At 41.9% G+C, this 20209-nt stretch overlaps 1 protein-coding gene across 2 annotated transcripts in view; it reads left to right on the top strand.

Moving 5' to 3' along the window:
- Positions 1-20209, top strand: part of wdr48a (WD repeat domain 48a) — a 128529-nt gene that overhangs the window by 89268 nt on the left and 19052 nt on the right. For both annotated transcript variants that reach the window (XM_043690779.2, XM_043690778.2), the window contains exons 11-13: positions 5407-5504; positions 8711-8818; positions 11477-11573. In XM_043690779.2, coding sequence (XP_043546714.2) covers positions 5407-5504; positions 8711-8818; positions 11477-11573 — 303 coding nt within the window. The remainder of the gene's footprint in view (positions 1-5406; positions 5505-8710; positions 8819-11476; positions 11574-20209) is intronic.

Raw genomic sequence — 20209 nt, 5'->3', positions numbered from 1 at the left:
CAGTGCAATGCTTTTTTCTTATTAAAAAGCTGTACGTGTCTGGGGAAATTGGAAAGGGTAGGGGCTTTCCTGAAACGTATTCAAACCAAGTAGCTTAATTCAAATTTGATAAGAGTTTATTAAAGATGCATGAATAGGCCAGGAATAGAGAGATACAATCTGTAGAGGCAAAGGTTTATAGTTTCAAAAGACATGTCTGTGCCGGTCTGGTGGGCCAAGGGCTTGTTCCTGTGCTGTTTTGTTCTTTTTTGTATCTCTATGGTGATGGTACAAGTGCATCATCTTCAATAATTGAACTTTACTTGGCTTTTAATGAAGCAGAATCACTTTTGCTGTTCATTTCAATGGTCCAGTGTGCCCATCACTCCTGACTCCATTCCCAGCTTCATTGTTTCAAAGAAAATGTCCACTACAGAGTTTGCCTGTTTTGAAATTGTCATAGTCAATGCTCTCAAACAGAAAGTTATCCTGACCTCATAAATCTTGGCGAATCTGTTCTTGTTTGGGCTTTCTCCAGCAATTTCTCCCTTTTTTGTTTTTGCAATGAAGAAGCAGCTTCCATATGTAGACATAGTCATTTATAAATCAAAGCCAGCATCCTTGCACTTGCCAAGTCTGAGACAGCATGCCTGGGAACTCTAGTTTATATCTCACTCCCAAATCAATTGGAATCTCCTCCATTTTCTGTTGCTATTCCAAAAGTCCGTAAATATTGCATTGTTAGACCCTTGTGATCAGGAAACTGTTAGATTTATGTATTGATTTGATATTGTGCAGAGACAGAAAGACACAACAAGATTATCTATGGTGCAAGTAGTTAATAATGTCAGCCAACTGAAAAATGAACCAAAGCAGAGAACTTGTATTAATGTCTGTGTGCCAGAAGAAATAATTCATGTGACTAGTTTTCAGGTGAACTTTACAACAAAACTTTTTACATAACCCATTCAATGATGTTTAGCCATAATAAATTCTAAAATTTGCAAAAGCATTGCTTATTCTCCACACGACCAAGCATCAAGACGCCAAGTAATAACCAACTGTACTTTATGTACCATGTTTGGAATGTTAAATGTCACAAATCAGTCCAGATGAGAAAGGTTTGATATAGTGATGTATAAGGCAATATGAAGATAGAAAGGGGTGGTGGAAGAAGTACATTTTAAGGAACATCTTAAGGAAAGTGAAAGCACAGCCATCAATGGTACAATATTTAAAATAGCCCTGTATAAAATGTCTCCATTGAGGGAGTATAATTTTAATAATTTTAAATGTTTACATAGTACCTTTTCAATGGAACAAAACATTCCAAAGTGCTTCACAGTAGCATTATAAAACAAAGTATGATATTGACCCTCAAAGGGCACATTGGGTTGGATGACTGCAGATGTGATCCGAGTTGAGTTTTAATGTGCCTTACAGAGAAAGGTGAAGTAGAGTGGGAGGGAATTCCATAACTTGGGGCCTTGCAACTGAAGACATGGCACCAATGATGAAGCACTTAAACTTGGAAAGGTGCAAGACATCTGAATCTGAGGAGCATAGTTATCTTAGAGGGTTATGGTGCTGGAGAGATTTAGAGAGGAGAAGCCAAATTGTAAACAAGAATGAAAATTTTAAGAACAGAAATTGCTGGAAAAGCTCAGCGGGTCAGGCAGCATCTGCAGTTTTTCAGGGGTTTTTTGAATGAAAATTTTAAAATCCGCTTACTGCATGACGTGGAAAGGTAGATCAGTGAACCCAGTCGTGATGCAAAAATGGGACTTATTGCAAGTTAAGATGCAGGTGAATGATCTGAAGTTTGTAGAACAATATTGTGTGCAGTTCTGGTCTCCTTCCTATCGGAAAGATGTTGTGAAACTTGAAAGGGTTCAGAAAAGATTTACAAGGATGTTGCCAGAGTTGGACGATTTGAGCTGTAGGGAGAGGCTGAATAGGCTGGGGCTGTTTTCCCTGGAGCATCGGAGGCTGACGGGTGACCTTATAGAGGTTTACAAAATTTATGAGGGGCATGGATAGGATAAATAGGCAGAGTCTTTTTCCTGGGGTGGGGGAGTCCGAAGCTAGAGGGCATAGGTGTTTAGCATGAGAGGGGAAAGATATAAAAGAGACCTACAGTGCAACTTTTTCATGCAGAGGGTGGTGCATGTATGGAATGAGCTGCCAGATGAAGTGGTGGAGGCTAGTACAATTGCAACATTTAAGAGGCGTTTGGATGGGTATATGAATCGGAAGGAATTGGAGGGATATGGGCTGGGTGCTGGCAGGTGGGACTATATTGGGTTGTGATATCTGGTCGGCATGGAGGGATTGGACTGAAGGGTCTGTTTCCATGCTGTACATCTCTATGACTCTATAACAGTACAGGAACAGGTCCTTGGGCCAACTGCATTGGAGACCATTCAGGAGTACGTTGGATTACTTGATTCTAGGGTTAACAAAGATGTGGATGAGGGTTTCAACAGGAGATGAGCTGACAAGGGGGTTAAGTTAGGCAGTGTTATGAAGAGATGGCTCAAATATGAAGTCAAAATCTTCAGGAATTAAATGTCATACCAGGATTGTGAGCAGACTATTGGTGGAGGTGAGCACGGTGGACCTGGTGGCTGTGGTTACTAAAACAGGGAGGGACAAACCATGGAAGGGTTTGAAAACAGAATGAGAATTTAAAAGATGAGGGATTAAACTAGGAGTCAATGTTTGTCAGTAAGTAGTGAGATAAAAATATAACATGACACAAGCTAAGTCACAAGCAGCAGAGTTTTGGGTTAGCAGGTGCTTTTGCAGAATTGAAGCTGGAAGTAGAGCATCAGAATAGTTATATCCAGAGATAACAAGCTGTGTTAAGAGTTTCAGCAGTAGATGAACTGAGTTAGGATGAAGATAGGCTGTATTATTGGGTTGGAAGGATACTATTTTTAAAGTGGATGTAGTCAGATATTAATTTCTGGAACAAATAAGTCCAAGTTACAAATGGTTTTGTTCAGCTTAAGACAATTGTCAGGGAGAAGGATGGGATTGCTAGCAAGAAAATGACATTTGTTCTGTGGCCAGAGACAAATGTTTCAGTTTTCCTGAAATTTATCTAGCAAAGTTTCAACTTACTCAGGTCCGACTGAAAGTGTGATGGATCGGGTAGTTAAGAGCAGTGGTGAGGAGAGAGAGGGGGGTGTTGATAGTGTAAGTGTGGAACCTATATTTTGGATGATGAACTTGGAGAAGCCCAATGGTAGATGCTTATAGTACACTGGAATGGTGTGGGATCAGGAAGAGCAGACACAGCAGGTGAATCTGGCTGTAACTGAGTAAAACCTACAAGGACAGTCCCATCCATTGTCAGTTCCCCCTGCTTTGTTAACTTACCAGGCTATCAGATGTGCATGCACAGAATAGCAGGGGTGGTATTAAAATTGTTTGGACTTAAAGTGGCTGCTATCAGCAGCAGCATCTCTTTCCTTATAATCCCTATCTGCCACAAAATGCCTATTATATATTTGTTTACTAGTTATAAAGTTAACCCATCTTTTAGATTCTGATTCAACGTACCAATGAACTGGATAAAGCTGGATATTGGACTTTACTCGAGGCTACAACATCTGAAACATCTCAAAGGCAAATCCAGAAATCCTAGTCAAAACAAAATAAGAATTACTACTTGTTAAATCGGCAGCAGGTATATCTTGCCTGTTTGCAACACAAAAGGTCCCGAGGGTAGTTAGGAATTATCAATAAATTCTGGCCTAGTCAGGCCTGAGAGAGAATGTTTTTAAAAATTTACGCACTACCCCCTTAGCTGTAGAGCAACTGTTATGCACTATTCTGGCCATTTTGCATACAAATATAAATGCTGATTTAGTCATAAAATATTTTCTCTCCCCAAAAGAAACTCTGGGTTTGCCTGTTACACCATAGCAGAAGTCTTCAATGTCTTCTCCTCTGTTAGCAAGTACCAAGAGCTAAACTGAGCAACTCTTCCCTACCTTGCCATCAGTTTGTGCTCGCATGCTATTTATTATGCCAAGGAAAAAGGACCCTATAAAATGTCTGAAAAGTAAATCCATATTTCAGAAGGAAGTATTCTATTTTTCTATTCCAGCATAATTTCAGAAACAAACGTGATATGGTATAGAACATAGAAAAGTACAGCACGGCACAGAACAGGCCCTTTGGCCCACAATGTTGTGCCGAGGATTATTCCCAATCTAAAGTAAAATAACCTAACCTAACCTACGCGCTCCTCAATTCACTGCTTTTTCACACATCGGGTGGTTACAGTCTGGAATACATTGCCTGAAACTGAACTGGCAGTAGGTACAATCAAGGCATTCAGCATTGAAGTAGATGGTTATTTAAAAGGAAGGGGTCACAAGGATGGTTAGGAGAAGCTGTTGTGAGGCTGTAACAACTGAGATTCTGTGATAAGCTGTGTGGATGATGGGAGAAAGAGAGGCCTAATTTCTATCATGCTTTAATTTTTAATTAATTTGTAAGATTGGTTTCCAACAGAGTGTACACCCAAGTTATAATAAGAACAAAATGTGGATGCTAAAAATCTGAAAAAAAAGCGTGCCGGAGAAACTCAACAGGTCTATTCGTGTCTGTGGAGAGAGAAGCACAGTAAATGTTTCGAGTCCCATATGATGTAGTCCTGAGAACTTGTATCAGACTTGAAGGACTAACTCTGCTATCTCCACAGATGCTTAATGATCGCTGACGTAGGTTATGGGCTGTGTGGGAAAGCTAGTCATAGTCAACATGACTTCAATTGACAAATGGTGATACTGACTTTTAGTTAATGTAACATGAGAGGATAATTTGTACTTCAGCTTCCTTCCTGCCTTAATGTAGATTTGATTTGGTTACATCCATTGTGCAAGTATGAGATTTCTGGCATTTGAATTTGTCTTTCGTTGTAAAAACATCTCCAATTGGTATTCAATTTTATCCTTGTGCATAAATAAACAAATAAAATGCTTTACAAAAATTGTTGGCAGTTACAAGCTAATACAATTTTGCTCATTTTCACTGGCATTAGCTGTAGGATTTCTGCAGTTGACTGCCACACGCTGGAGTTAAGCTTAGTGGCAGGCAATTGATGAGGAAAGGAAGGTCACTCACTCTTCTAGCACATATGGAAATCTGAAGGTCAAGTTGTCTAATTTGGAAAGATATCCACAACCCTCAACATTTTTTGCCAAATATTCAAATTAATGAAATTAGAGGAAGACATTTCTAAATCTGCGTAGAAATACTTCGAGGAGGACTCATTTGGAGAATAAACAATAGCATGATCTGCTGGGTCAAATGGTGGTTCCAGCCTTTCACAATGAAGTTTTGTTTAAAAAAAATTATAATCACAAAATACAACCTCAACAGTGAAGTATTGCTTCTCTCCATATCCTCTAGGGGGTGCCAGTATCATCCAGTGTCATATACTGAATGACAAGAGACACATAGTGACTAAAGATACAAACAACATTGTTGCATTCTGGGATGTCCTGAAGGTGAGTCCAAATTTAAACTGGGGAGCTGCTCAGAGGGTAGCCTAATGTAGCCTTTTATACCTGAAGAACAGATTACGAAATAATCTTCCTCCCTTATAAAGGAAATGGAAATGGTTTATAATAGGACCTCATTGCAACAGCATGGCTTGGTTCAGTATTAGAATAGACATTAAAGTAATTTCTAGGCTGTCTTAAAATTCATTTTATAATTTTAATGTTGGTGGCTTTTTAAAAGTTGGTGACTGTATCTTTGAAACGTGGCACAGACGAGTTTAGTATATGGACTGGATGTAAAAGGAGTTTATCCGCTGAAAAAAATCTATTTTCTGCTTGAACTGCTCCCTGACACATCCTGCACTCCAAACTTGTTGAGCTGGTTGTCTCTGAGTCACTAACATTTGCCGGCTGAACCTGTCTTATGACCTGAATACTTCTATATTTTTTTAAAAATCATAATCTGAGATTTTACAGTTCCTCCTGCTTTACTTGCCCCCCACACCATGTATCCCTGGTCTCGGTGACAGGGAACTTTTGAACTAATAGCCAAGAATTGCTCTGGGGGAGTAAAGTCAACCGCATTAAATGATGCACTAATTTTAAGTAAATATTCTATTTTAAATAGGCTGGAAACTTTTGTTGTATGGCAACAACCTTGGAGCGATTCATATTCGTTTGTTTATTGCTGAAAAGTCAGTCGTACAACTTTGGTCCAACTGGTCTACGCTGACCATGATCCCAAACTAAACTAGTCCCACTTGCCTGAATTTGGCCCATGTCTGCCCAAACCTTCCCTGTTCGTGTACTTGAATGTCTTTTAAATGCTGTAACTGTACCTGCACCAACACACCCTTGGCAGTTCATTCCACACACCTGTTCAGACCTGATGAAGGAACAACGCTCCGAAAGCTTATGATTTTAGACAAACCTGTTAGACTATAACCTGGTGTCATGTGACTTCTGACCTTGTCCATCCCAGTCCAACACCGACACCTCCATATGTCACATTTATCCAAATTAAACTCCATCTGCCACTCCTCAGCCCATTGACCCAATTGATTAAGATCTCGTAATCTTAGATAACTTCCTTCACTATCCACTGTCCCACCAATTTTGGTGTCATCTGCATATTTAGTAATCGTGCATTCTATATTCTCATGCAAATATAAATGACATACAAAAATGGACTCAGCTGGTCACAATGTCTCCAGTCCAAAAAACAACTCTCCTCCACCATTCTGTCTTCTGCTGTCAAGCCAATTTTGTATTCAATTGGCAAGCTCAGCCAGAGTCCCATGTGATCTAATTTTAATTTTACTAATTAGTCTACCATGTGGAACCTTGTCAAAGGCTTGACTAAAGTCCATGTAATCAACATCTATCACTCTGCCTTCATCAATCTTTTTGGCTACTTCCTTTTTAAAAAAAAACTCAATCAAGTTTGTGAGACATGATTTCCTCTTACAAAACCATGCTGACTGTTCCTAATCAGTCCTTGCCTCCAAATCCTTTTTGAGTCCTAGTTTCAAAATCACCAAAAACTTATTTTGGAGAAACTTGGGTTTCTGTACTTGGACCAAAGATGATTGTGGGTTGATTTGATAGAGGGGTACAAGATGAAAGAATTTGGTAAGGTAGAAAAAGAAGAGCTCTTCCCATTACCTGAAAATGGGTAGAAGAGACAGGCTTGAGGTTTTAGGCAAAAGATGCTGAGAGAAACAAAGAAAAACATTTCTATGAAGTGAGTGATAATGAGCCATTGCCTGCGAGAATGGTGAAAGCAGAAATGATTGAGTCCTAAGATAGGTGTTTAAATTTGCAAAGCTACAGAGAGAAAACAAAGATAATGGAAATGACTGATTTGCTTGGCAAAGAGCCAACATAGACTTAATGGGCCAAATGGCTTTCTTTAGTGCCATTATGATTATGCTGGACTACCTGAGTGGCATTGATAATTTTCATTCAATTCATTATTTATGGAATAAAGGTGCACCCCCCCACCTTCACTTCAGTTGATCCTGAACAAATTCAATACTTTTCAATTTTTTACAACAGTTAACAGATTGCACACTCCAAAGCAATGACTGAAGCTCCTAGAAACTCACGTAATAATTGATACATTCATTACCCATGACCCCCCCCCCCCCCCCCCCCAAGAAAAGTATTCCTTGACATTTCCCTACTTGATTCTAAATCCCAACTCTGAGTTGCTAGGCATGTAGTTGGCAGTCATTCACGCTACTGTGGATCTGGAGTCATACGTAGGCCAGACCAATCTGATGACAAGTTTCATTTCCTAGGAACATTAGTGAACCAATGGGTTTTTAAACAACAATTGATGATAGTTATCATTGTCATCATTACTGGAGCTAACTACACATTCCAGATTTAGAGTTTGGGTTCCAGCAGCTACCTATGGTGTGACTTGAACCCATGTTCCAAAACATTAACCAGGGCCTCAAATTCCAGGCACATTACCAAGATATCACAGTCTTTCACTTCTTGCCATCAAATGATGATTAAAAATGCATTCCAGTCAGTTATAAAATTGTTTACATTTATAAAGTGCCTTGTGTGAAACCAATCAAGGATGTTTTAAAGTGCTATCACTGTTGTAAAAAAAATTGCAGCATCCAACTTGCCTACACAATTTCCATAGTGGCCATAACATTTTTTTTTTAAATATGTTAACTGAGGGATAAATATCAATTGGACACCAGGGGATAACTCTCCTCTTTTTCCAGACAATTCCATGGAATCTTTTATTCCCACTGAGAGCACAGGCAAGACCTTTGCTTAACCTCTGATCTGAAAGACAGTAGCTCCAAGTGTGGAGCACTCAACTTCAGCACAGCAATGGCGAGCCGTTGTTGGTTCATAACGCACAAACTGACATTTGGTTTCAGTTTCTTGATTAAACATTGTGTAAAAATGCTTCAATTTTGTGTAAATCCATTTACAATCTGGTTGCAATTGCAGAATTTGGGGTGGTTATATTCTACCCTCTCATGTCGAGACCCCAAGATCTGCCACTAATCCTCCAAAGGATGTAAAAGTATTAGTTGGTATTTTGAGTGATTTCTGTCCAGAATTTAAACAAGTGACGATGATTCAATACAGAGTACTGACCAGATTCCAATGACTGCAGTGTCTGGTTTATTAAATAGATATTAGAATATTGGAAATAAAACTGATACATTCTCCTTCAGGCTTGCAAGGTGGAAGAGCTTGGGAAAGTAGAATTTGATGAAGAAATTAAGAAACGGTTCAAAATGGTTTACGTGCCAAATTGGTTCTCCGTGGATTTGAAAACCGGGGTAAGTTTGGTCTTTCTTTTCCCAGTTGTTTCAGAATCCCACTATCCTTTTATTTGTGTATAATGTTCCGCTGGCAGTACTGCATTTATTGGCTTTCACAAGTTGCCCTGAAGAGGTTTAGCCTTTTCTTGGAACTATCACTATTCTGGTCCTTCCATCATGGCAAAACTGGGATGAAATAATTGTGTTGCGTGCCCACATTGATTTAGAAGTTTGGAAGTGAAGTTGGAAATGAAATAACTAAATGTTAGTGAATAAATACTCAGAATGCGTGTTGTACAGAGGTAATGCCTCCCCAAGGACCGTTTCCTCAACATAATTGTTTGATAAGCTGCCTTACAAGAAATGTTGTACTCTAGTTTTAGCGGAATAGGGCAAATCAGTTTTTAATTGGCACCTCTTCTATTGATAAACCTATATCAATGTTTCTTAGTGAAAATCAGTCTAGCCTTCTCCATCTTTCTTCATCTACAAAGTGCTCAGTATACTCATTTTCAGACTTGTCCTTTTATGCATCTGTAAAGAGGTTGGCTATCTGACCTGTTGTGACTTTACACTATTTATATATCAGATTACCAGAATTTGGGATTCTTCAACCGTCACCCTTCCCTAAGCTTCCTTTATAAAATTGGTGACAAAATAGGATAGCTTCTAGAAAATTTGTATCAATTTGTATCAGTTGAGATGCTGAAATGTGAGAGTTTCTAATGCATGGTTCATGCTTGTAGTTGTGTAGACATCCTACCATTGTAAAATGTAGCTTCCTTTGCATATTTGAAACAAATAATCTGATATGTGACAGACATTATCAAAAAAAAGTTAGTTAGTGTTTAGAAATGGGTGTTTCATTGCTAGAGAAGAATTTTTGGATGTCCTTGAAATACTGTGATGTAAAAACCACAAACTCACTTTACCATGTTCCCTGAAGACTTTGAAGCCACTATATTGTATTATCCTTCAATGTTACATTCATGCCATGATAGGTTCAGTTTAAAGAATGTAAACTGATACGTCCTCCTAAAAGCAAGTAATAACGGTGGCAGCTCATTTACAGTATGCGAATTCAAGAACATTGCATCAAAATGTAGTTTGACAAAACATTGATTGTTTAGTTTTTTTTTTCAGTTTGGCACTTTTAAATCTGTCTTTGTGCCACTCTCCAGTTCTATGATAAAGGCTGAAAGTTAATTTTCAGAATTTAATCTTTTCTAATGATGCTTTTTTCAGTTTCTTAAGCTTTTTTCTCCTAAACATGCTGGCTTTCCAGAAGAACCGATTTACTTACATTTTTCAAAGTACACAGTTGCCATTTCAAGTGTTTTCTCTTCAAATACATTTACAGTCCTGTCTGTTAATTATACCTCATACCCTGTCTTCTGAATTGTGATTTTCTTATTTAAAGAAAATCTGATTGTTTAGCAACCTGCACGTTACTGGTCCTAGAGCTGTTAAGTGAATTTGGAGCTAACTGACTTCCCTTTGTCTAATTGTTTAATGAGGTGCTTGCTGTACGTTTTAAAGGAATAGGTTTAGGACCGTGAGGGAGGTTAATATGGGGAACACAATGGAGGAAATGTTTAGCTAAGGACAAATTACAAAACTGCAACTATCCATTTTATTCAAAGCGCAGTCAGAAATGTAAAAGAGCTTATCTATAAACTAATTAAATATTCAGTAATGAAATATTGCTGGAACTTTGTTTTATGTATAGCTCTAATACAGTAATGATCATTGGTCCTTTCATGAAATAGGACAACCAGATTTCCACGATCACAACCATGTAGAGTTGATTTCAGCCTCTGCCCTTCTGCTGCTTCTGTCCTTCAACACTTAATTATTACAGGGTGGAAGTGAGGACTGCAGATGCTGGTGATCAGAGTCAAGATTAGAGAGGTGCTGGAAAAGCACAAAAGGTCAGGCAGCATCTGAGGAGCAGGAAAATCGATATTTCGGGCAAAAGCCCTTCATCAGGAATCCTTAAGAACTGCGAAAACCTGGTAAAACTTAAGCTGACTCCTTGTTTAATCTCTATTTATTAATTCTACTTCCAGTTCCTTTTGGCACATCTTCCTAGAACCCAACTTTCAAGAAAACCTCTCCTACAACTGTTCCAGGCTCAGCGATTTTGTTTGCATTATTCATCGTGGCCCCTCAATCCAACACCTCCAACTCTATTCCAGAGGAAAGTGGAGCAGTAGGGACTGTTGGCTAAACAGGATCTCTATGCTGACCCAGTTAGTGATCAGTAATCCGCTAATGCAAGCTTAAGATATAACTTAATTTTAAAGAACAAACTTCAGCTCTTCAAGTCATCTCATAATTCAAATGATGTTTGTTTTGGATGTGTCAGAGTTGCATTCAGTTTATTCAGTCAGTGTTTCTGTCACAATTATGTCCAGTGTAAATGTTGTTTGGCAGCATGTTCTTGGATTGTGATGACTTTCACACTGCTCCAAGATTAATGGTTATGGCGTCATTACTTTTAGGTTTATTGAGAATGGAGTCCCAGGAACATTATTAGTAAAAATGCCGAGACAAGAGATAAAGAGCAAAGCTCAAGTGTGGTTATCAGTGCTGCTGTGATAGCTGTAAAGCTGTGCAGTTTTACATCGAACCAATTAGCTGTGTCTAAATTTGTTTGTGTTCTGTTTCTTGTAGATGTTGACAATTACTTTAGACGAGAGTGACTGTTTTGCTGCCTGGGTGTCAGCAAAGGACGCTGGATTTAGCAGTCCAGATGGATCTGACCCAAAACGTAAGTGGCTAATGGTAAGGCTAAACCTAGGGTGGCAAACCTTGACAGTCAGTATAAGAACTGGCTTGGCTTACTGCAAAATGGATGTTGATATGGTAGGCCAATTTGCAGAGTGAAGTGGTGTTGCAGGAAAGCAGGTATTAACTTAATAATGTGGCGTTCATTCAATCATCACAGCAATCTGCCTGAGGGTAGTTCTTCTGCAGGATCATGAGGTATGGAAAAAAGGAGCAATTTCCTCTTTAGTTCTTAGTAGGAACCTCCCAGTTTCAATTCCAATGAGCAATTCGAGAGGGAAAAAAATGTTTTAATTCCTAAATATTCAACAAGAAATGGATGAAGCAGTCTGACTTCCACAATCTTCAGTCCATAAGTGCAGACTCCTGTTCTTTTCTACAGTTCAGTTCCTTTCCCAAGTTGAAACCAGATTTTAAATATGTACTACAATTAACATTAGTTGCTTTTAATTATATCTAATTGCATATCCACACTACGTGACTCCAGCATTTGCAGCATTAGTACTGTTGCACTGTTCATTGATGTAGAATGTTTGGCAGCATGTTCTTGGATTGTGATGAGAGAGATGTACAGCATAGAAACAGACCCTTCGGTCCAACCCGTCCATGCCAACCAGATATCCCAACCCAATCTAGTTACCACCTGCCAGCACCCGGCCCATATCCCTCCAAACCTTTCCTATTTATATACTCATCCAGATGCCTCTGGCAGCTCATTCCATACACGTACCACCCTCTGCGTGAAAAAGTTGCCCCTTAGGTCTCTCTTATATCTTTCCCTTCTCACCCTAAACCATTTGTACAAACACTTATTCTCTTGCTGAACATAGCTCCACTGATAAGTACTCATTGTGTTTCCAGTGTTCTGGCTTTTCCCCATCACCAAAAGTTTGCTCCTTCTGCCATTGGATGTGCTTTATAACCCTGAGCTAGGAACTTTTGCCTAAAGTGGCTCAGAAAAGGGCAACACCCTTTGGTCTCAAATGACTTTGTACCCTAATTTCAATGGAATTAATTCCATAAAATTGACAAATGTATTTTAAATAGCTTTTCTTGAAAAGATTATTTTGTTTCAAACAACTCCTCTGTTTGGTCCTACATTTTGTTTCAGTCCACATTTTTCCTCTGGAGCTTAAAAATTGGAACTAAGTGGAACAAAACTGCACGGGCCAAGCTCCTGTTGAGGCAGATTCTAGCGGTCCATGAGTTGTAAAGTCCCATTATTCGTCTCAGTCAAACATAGGCAGCTGAAGCAAGGTAGTGTCTCCTGCTGTTACTGATTGAACAGATAATCGAAAAGAGTCATTGAGCAATATGGCAGGTTTTTTTCATTTTGACTCCAACTAATTGTGCTGCACACTTTTTAAGAGCTCACAAAATAAATTAACTCTGAAGCTTTTTCCCATAATCCTATATATTTGCATTCACTCTCTTTCAAATTAGTAGCATCTTGTTTTTGCAAAATGCAATATTTAAGGACACCATAAAACCAAGGTATTTGTCAGAGCTGTTGGCGATATACTGATAACTTTTGTACATTTTGACTAAAAATAACACTAACCCAAAGAGCTCAAACTCCTTGCTGTTTATTTGTGCTGGCGAGCAACCTGAGATGTCATGTGTTATAAACATGCAGCTATGAATTGAATAATCTGAATTTGGTTTGTGGTTTAATGGCTGTAAATAACCAACTTGCTTTGGATCTGCTTTAACCCAGAGTCAACATACACTGGCTTGTCGAACACAATCCAAAGTGAAAAACTAGATTTGAGTAAATAGAGGCATTCAGCGTGGAAATAGACCCTTTTGTTTAACTCATCCATGCCGACCAGATATGCCAACCCAATTTAATCCTACCAGCAAGCAACCAGCCCATACCCCTCCAAACCCTTCCTATTCATATACCCATCCAGATGCCTTTTAAATGTTGCAATTGTACCAGCCTCCACCACTTCCTCTGGCAGCCCATTCCAGACATGCACCACCCTCTGCATGAAAACGTTGCCCCTTAGATCTCATTTATATCTTTCCCCTCTCACCCTAAACCTATGCCCTCTAGTTGTGGACTCCCCCACCCCAGGGAAAAGACCTTGTCCTATCCATGCCCCTCATGATTTTATAAACCCCTTTAACGTCACCCCTCAGCCTCCAACACTCCAGGGAAAACAGCCCCAACCTATTCAAACTCTCCCGAAAGCTCAAATCATCCAACTCTGGCAGCATGCTTGTAAAGCTTTCCTGAACCCTTCCAAGTTTCACAACATATTTCCGACAGGAAGGGAAACAGAACTGCATGCAATATTCCAACAGTGGCCTAACCAATGTCCTGTACAGCCGCACCATGACCTCCCAACCCCTGTGCTCTAACTAATATAGGAAAGCATACCAAATCCCACCTTCACTATCCTATCTACCTGCGACTCCACTTTCAAGAAGCTATGAACCTGCAGTTCAAGGACTCTTTGTTCAGCAACACTTCCTAGGACCTTACCATTAAGTGTACAAGTTCTGCTAAGATTTGCTTTCTCAAAATACAGCACCTTGCATTTATCTAAATTAAACTCCATGTGCTGCTCCTCAGCCCATTGGCTCATCTGATCAAGATTCCGTCGTAATCAGAGGTAACCCTCTTCGCTGTCTACTACACCTCTAATTTTGGTGTCATCTGTAAACCTACTAACTATACCCTTAACCTCGCATCCAAATCATTAATATAAATACAAAAAGTAGTGGACCCAGCACCGATCCGTGTGGCACTCCACCGGTCACAGGCCTCCAGTCTGAAAAACAGCCCTCTACCACCACCCTGTTTTTCTACCTTTGAGCCAGTTTTGTATCCATAGGGTTAGTTCTCTCTGTATTCTGTGAGATCTAACCTAGCTAATCAGTCTCCCATGGGGACCCTTGTCGAACGCCTTACTGAAGTCCATACAGATCATGCCTACCGCTCTGCCCTCATCAATCCTCTTTGTTTCTTCTTCAAAAAACTTAATCAAGTTTGTGAGACGTGATTTCCCACACAAAGCCATGTTGACTATCCCTAGTCAGTCCTTGCCTTTCCAAATACATGTACGTCCTGTCCCTCAGGATTCCTTCTGACAACTTGCCCACCACTGAGGTCAGGCTTACCGGTCTATAGTTCCTTGACTTGTCCTTACCACCCTTCTTAAGCAGTGGCACCACGTTAGCTAACCTCCAGTCTTGTGGCACTTCACTTGTCACTATCAATGATACAAATATCTCAGCAAGGGGCCCAGCAATCGCTTCCCTAGCTTCCCACAGAGTTCTAGGCTACACCTGATCAGGTTCTGGGTATTTATCCACCTTTATGCGTTTCAAGATATCCAGCACTTCCTCCTCTGTAATATGGACATTTTTCAAGATGTCACCATCTATTTCCCGACATTCTATATCTTCCATATCCTTTTCCACCGCAAACGCTGATGCAAAATACTCATTTAGTATCTCCCCCGTTTTCTGCGGCTCCACGCAAAGGCAGTCTTGCTGATCTTTGTGGGGCCCGATTCTCTCCCTAGTTACCCTTTTGTCCTTAATGTAATTTGTAAAAACCCTTTGGGTTCTCCTTAATTCTATTTGCCAAAGTTACCTCATGTCTCCTTCACAGTGGCTGAGTGATTAGCACTGCTGCCTCACAACACCAGGGTCCCAGGTTCGATTCCAACCTCGGGTGACTGACTGTGTGGAGTTTGCACATTCTCCCCGTGTCTGCGTGGGTTTCCTCCAGGTGCTCCGGTTTCCTTCCACAGTCCAAAGATGTGCAGATCAGGTGAATTAGCCATGCTAAGTTGCCCATAGTGTTAGGGGCATTAGTCAGAGGGAAATGGGTCTGTGTGGGTTACTCTTTGGAGGGTCAGTGTGGACTGGTTGGGCTAAAGGGCCTGTTTCCACACTGTAGGGGATGTAATCTAATCTAAAGTATACTCCTACTGCGTTTATACTCTTCTAAGGATTCACTTGATCTATCCTGGCTATACCTGACTTATGCTTCCTTCTTTTTCTTATCCAAGCCCTCAATTTCTTTAGTCATACAGCATTCCCTATACTTACCAGCCTTTCTTTTCGCCCTAACAGGAATATAATGTCTCTGGGCTCTCGTCTCATTTCTGAAGGCTTCCCATTTTCCAGCCATCCCTTTACCCGCAAATATCTGCACCCAATCAGCTTTTCAAAGTTCTCGCCGAATATCGTCAAAATTGGCCTTTCTCCAATTTAGAACGTCTTTTATATCTGGTCTATCCTTTTCCATCACTATTTTAAAACTAATAGAATTGTGGTCACTGGCCCCAAAGTGCTCCCCCACTGACACCTCAGTCACCTGCCCTGCCTTATTTCCCCAAGAGTAGTTCAAGTTTTGCACCTTCTCTAGTAGGTACATCCACATACTGAATCAGAAAATTGTCTTGTACATGCGTAACAAATTCCTCTCCATCTAAACCTTTAACACTATGGCAGTCCCAGTCTATGTTTGGAAAGTTAAAATCCCCTACCATAACCACCCTATTATTCTTATAGATAACTGAAATCTCCTTACAAATTTGTATCTCAATTTCCCTCTGACTATTAGGGGGTCAACAATACAATCCCAATAAGGTGATTATCCTTTTCTCACTTCTCCGTTCCACCCAAATAACTTCCCAGGATGTATTTCTGGGAATGTCGTCCCTCAGTACAGCTGTAATGCTATCCCTTATCAAAAATGCCACTCCCCCTCCTGTCTCACCTCCCTGTCTGTCCTTCCTGTAGCATTTGTATCCTGGAACATTAAGCTGCCAGTCCTGTCTGTCCCTGGAGGCACGAGTCATGGCGGATGGAGGTGTAGCAGTGGCATCCAATCCCTCTACACCTCCATCCGCCATGACCAGGGCCTCCAAGCCCTCCGTTTCTTCCTCTCCTGACATCCCCAACAGTACCCTTCCACTGACGTACTCATTCGTTTGGCTGAACTGGTCCTCACCCTTAACAATTTCTCCTTCGAATCCTCCCATTTCCTCCAGACCAAAGGGTTAGCCATGGGCACCAGTATGGGCCTCAGCTGTGCCTGTCTCTTTGTTGGCTACGTAGAACAGTCCATCTTCCGTAGTTACACCGGCACCACTCCCCATCTCTTCCTCTGCTACACTGATGACTGCATTGGTGCCACCTCGTGCTCCTGCAAGGAGGTTGAGCAGTTCATCAGCTTCAGCAATACATTCCACCCCGACCTTTAATTCACCTGGACCATCTTCGACACCTCCCTATCTCCATTAGTGACAACCGACTTAACACTGACATTTTTTTGCAAACCCACCGACTCCCACAGCTACCTGGATTACACCTCTTCCCACCCTACCTCCTGCAAAAATACTATCTCATATTCCCAATTCCTCCGCCTCCACCATATCTGTTCCCAGGAGGACCAGTTCCACCACAGAACACACCAGATGGCTTCCTTCTTTATAACTGCAATTTTCCTTCCCACATGGTTGAAAATGCCTTGGTCAACCACTTCAGAGTGTACTCATGAGTCAGCTGCATCCCGCACCTCCGTCCTCAAACCCCACTCCTCCAACCGTAACAAGGACAGAACCCCTCTGGTCCCTCACCTTCCACTCTACCAACCTCCACATAAACCGCATCATCCACCGACATTTCCGCCACCTCCAAACAGGACCCCACCACCAGGGATATATTTCCCTCCCCACCCCTTTCCGCTTTCCGCAAAGACCGTTCCCTCCGTGACTACCTGGTCAGGTTCACGCCCCCCCTCCCCCCCAACAACATATCCTCCCCACCTGGCGCCTTCCCCTGCCACTGCAGGAATTGCAAAACCTGCACCCACACCACACCCCCCCAACCCCCCACCACCACCATCCAAGACCCCAAAGGGGCCTTCCCCATCCATCAAAGTTTCACCAATGTCATTTATTGTATCCGTTGCTCCCGATGCGGTCTCCTCTACATTGGAGAGACTGGAAGCCTTCTCGCAGAACGCTTTCAGGAACATCTCCGGGACACCCGCTCCAATCAACCTCACTGCCCCATGACCCAACATTTCAATTCCCCCTCCCACTCTGCCGAGGACATGCAGGTCCTGGGCCTCCTCCACCGCCACTCCCTCACCACCCGATGCCTGGAGGAAGAACGCCTCATCTTCTGCCTCAGAACACTTCAACCCCAGGGCATTAATGTGGACTTCACAAGTTTCCTCATTTCCCCTCACCCCACCTTACCCCAGTTCCATCTTTCCAGCTCAGCACCATCCTCATGACCTGTCCTAACTGCCAATCTTCCTTCCCACCTATCTGCTCCATCCTCCTCTCTGACCTATCACCTTCATCCCCACCCCCATACATCTATTGTACTCTTTGCTACCTTCTCCCCAGCCTCACCCCCCTCCCATTTATCTCTCCACCCTGGTGGCTCCCTGCCTTCAATCCTGATGAAGGGCTTTTGCCCGAAACGTCGATTTTCCTGCTCCTCAGATGCTGCCAGACCTACTGTGCTTTTCCAGCACCATTCTAATCTAGACTCTGATTTCCAGATCTGCAGTCCTCACTTTTGCCTAGTTGACCTCTAACATGTCACCTCTCATCTTTCTTCCCTCCAATGAGAAAAGCACTAGGTCCCTCAACCTTTCTTCATAAGACATGCCCTCCAGTCCAGGCAGCATTACCTTGTGGCTCTCAAACGCAATTCCCCTGCTAATGAAACCCAACACACCGTACGCCTTCTTAACAACCCTTTCAACTTGAGTGGCAACTTTGAGAGATCTATGGACATCGATCCCAAGATCTTTCTGTTCCTCCACACTGCCTTTAACCCTGTATTCCATATTCAAATTCAGCCTTCCGAAGTGAATGACTTCACACTTTTGCAGGTTGAACTTCATCTGCCATTTATCAGCCCAGTTCTAGAACATAGAACATAGAACAATACAGCACAGAACAGGCCCTTCGGCCCACGATGTTGTGCCAAACTTCTAACCTAGATTAAGTACCCATCCATGTACCTATCCAAATGCCGCTTAAAGGTCGCCAATGATTCCGACTCTACCACTCCCACGGGCAGCGCATTCCATGCCCCCACCACTCTCTGGGTAAAGAACCCACCCCTGACATCTCCCCTATACCTTCCACCCTTCACCTTAAATTTATGTCCCCTTGTAACACCCGGGGAAAAAGTTTCTGACTGTCTACTCTATCTATTCCTCTGATCATCTTATAAACCTCTATCAAGTCACCCCTCATCCTTCGCCGTTCCAACGAGAAAAGGCCGAGAACTCTCAACCTATCCTCGTATGACTTCCTCTCCATTCCAGGCAACATCCTGGTAAATCTTCTCTGCACCCTCTCCAAAGCTTCCACATCTTTCCTAAAGTGAGGCGACCAGAACTGCACACAGTACTCCAACTGTGGCCTAACCAAAGTCCTGTACAGCTGCAACATCACTTCACGACTCTTGAATTCAATCCCTCTGCTAATGAACGATAATACTCCATAGGCCTTCTTACAAACTCTATCCACCTGAGTGGCAACCTTCAAAGATCTATGTACATAGACCCCAAGATCCCTCTGTTCCTCCACCTGACTAAGAACCCTACCATTAACCCTGTATTCCGCATTCTTATTTGTTCTTCCAAAATGGACAACCTCGCACTTGGCAGGGTTGAACTCCATCTGCCACTCCTCAGCCCAGCTCTGCATCATATCCAAGTCCCTCTGCAGCCGACAACAGCCCTCCTCACTGTCCACAACTCCACCTATCTTCGTATCATCTGCAAATTTACTGACCCACCCTTTGACTCCCTCATCTAAGTCATTAATAAAAATTACAAACAGCAGAGGACCCAGAACTGATCCCTGCGGAACTCCACTTGTAACTGGGCTCCAGGCTGAATATTTACCATCTACCACCACTCTCTGACTTCGACCGGTTAGCCAGTTTTCTATCCAATTGGCCAAATTTCCCTCTATCCCAGGCCTCCTGACTTTCCGCATAAGCCTACCATGGGGAACCTTATCAAATGCCTTACTAAAATCCATGTACACTACATCCACTGCTCTACCCTCATCCACATGCTTGGTCACCTCCTCGAAGAATTCAATAAGACTTGTAAGGCAAGACCTACCCTTCACAAATCCGTGCTGGCTGTCCCTAATCAAGCAGTGTCTTTCCAGATACTCATAAATCCTATCCCTCAGTACCCTTTCCATTACTTTGCCTACCACAGAAGTAAGACTAACAGGCCTAATCAAGTCACCCCTAAACCTTCTTTTCTCTAATGAAAACAGCCCCAAGTGTCTCAGTCTTTCCTCATACGATCTTCCCTATTCTTTGCCAGAACCGATCCCTGCTGAACACCACTGGCCACTGCGCTCCAGGCTGAATACTTTGCATCTACCAGCACCCTCTGTCTTCTATGACCCAGCCAATTTTTTATCCAGGCAGCCAAATTTCCCTGCATCCTGTGCCGCCTCATTTTCAGAATGAGCCTACCATGGGGAACCTTATCAAACCCCTTGCTACAATCCATTTGCACCACGTCCACTGCTCTACCTTCATCAATGTGTTTTGTCACATCCTCAAAGAATTCAGTAAGGTTTGTGAGTCATGATCCAC

This window comes from Chiloscyllium plagiosum, unplaced genomic scaffold, assembly GCF_037043375.1.
Source record: "Chiloscyllium plagiosum isolate Xiang-an unplaced genomic scaffold, Cpla_swu_hap1 HiC_scaffold_5, whole genome shotgun sequence".
In the NCBI taxonomy this organism is placed as follows: Eukaryota; Metazoa; Chordata; class Chondrichthyes; order Orectolobiformes; family Hemiscylliidae; genus Chiloscyllium; species Chiloscyllium plagiosum.
This window is presented reverse-complemented; position numbering and strand designations above follow the sequence as displayed.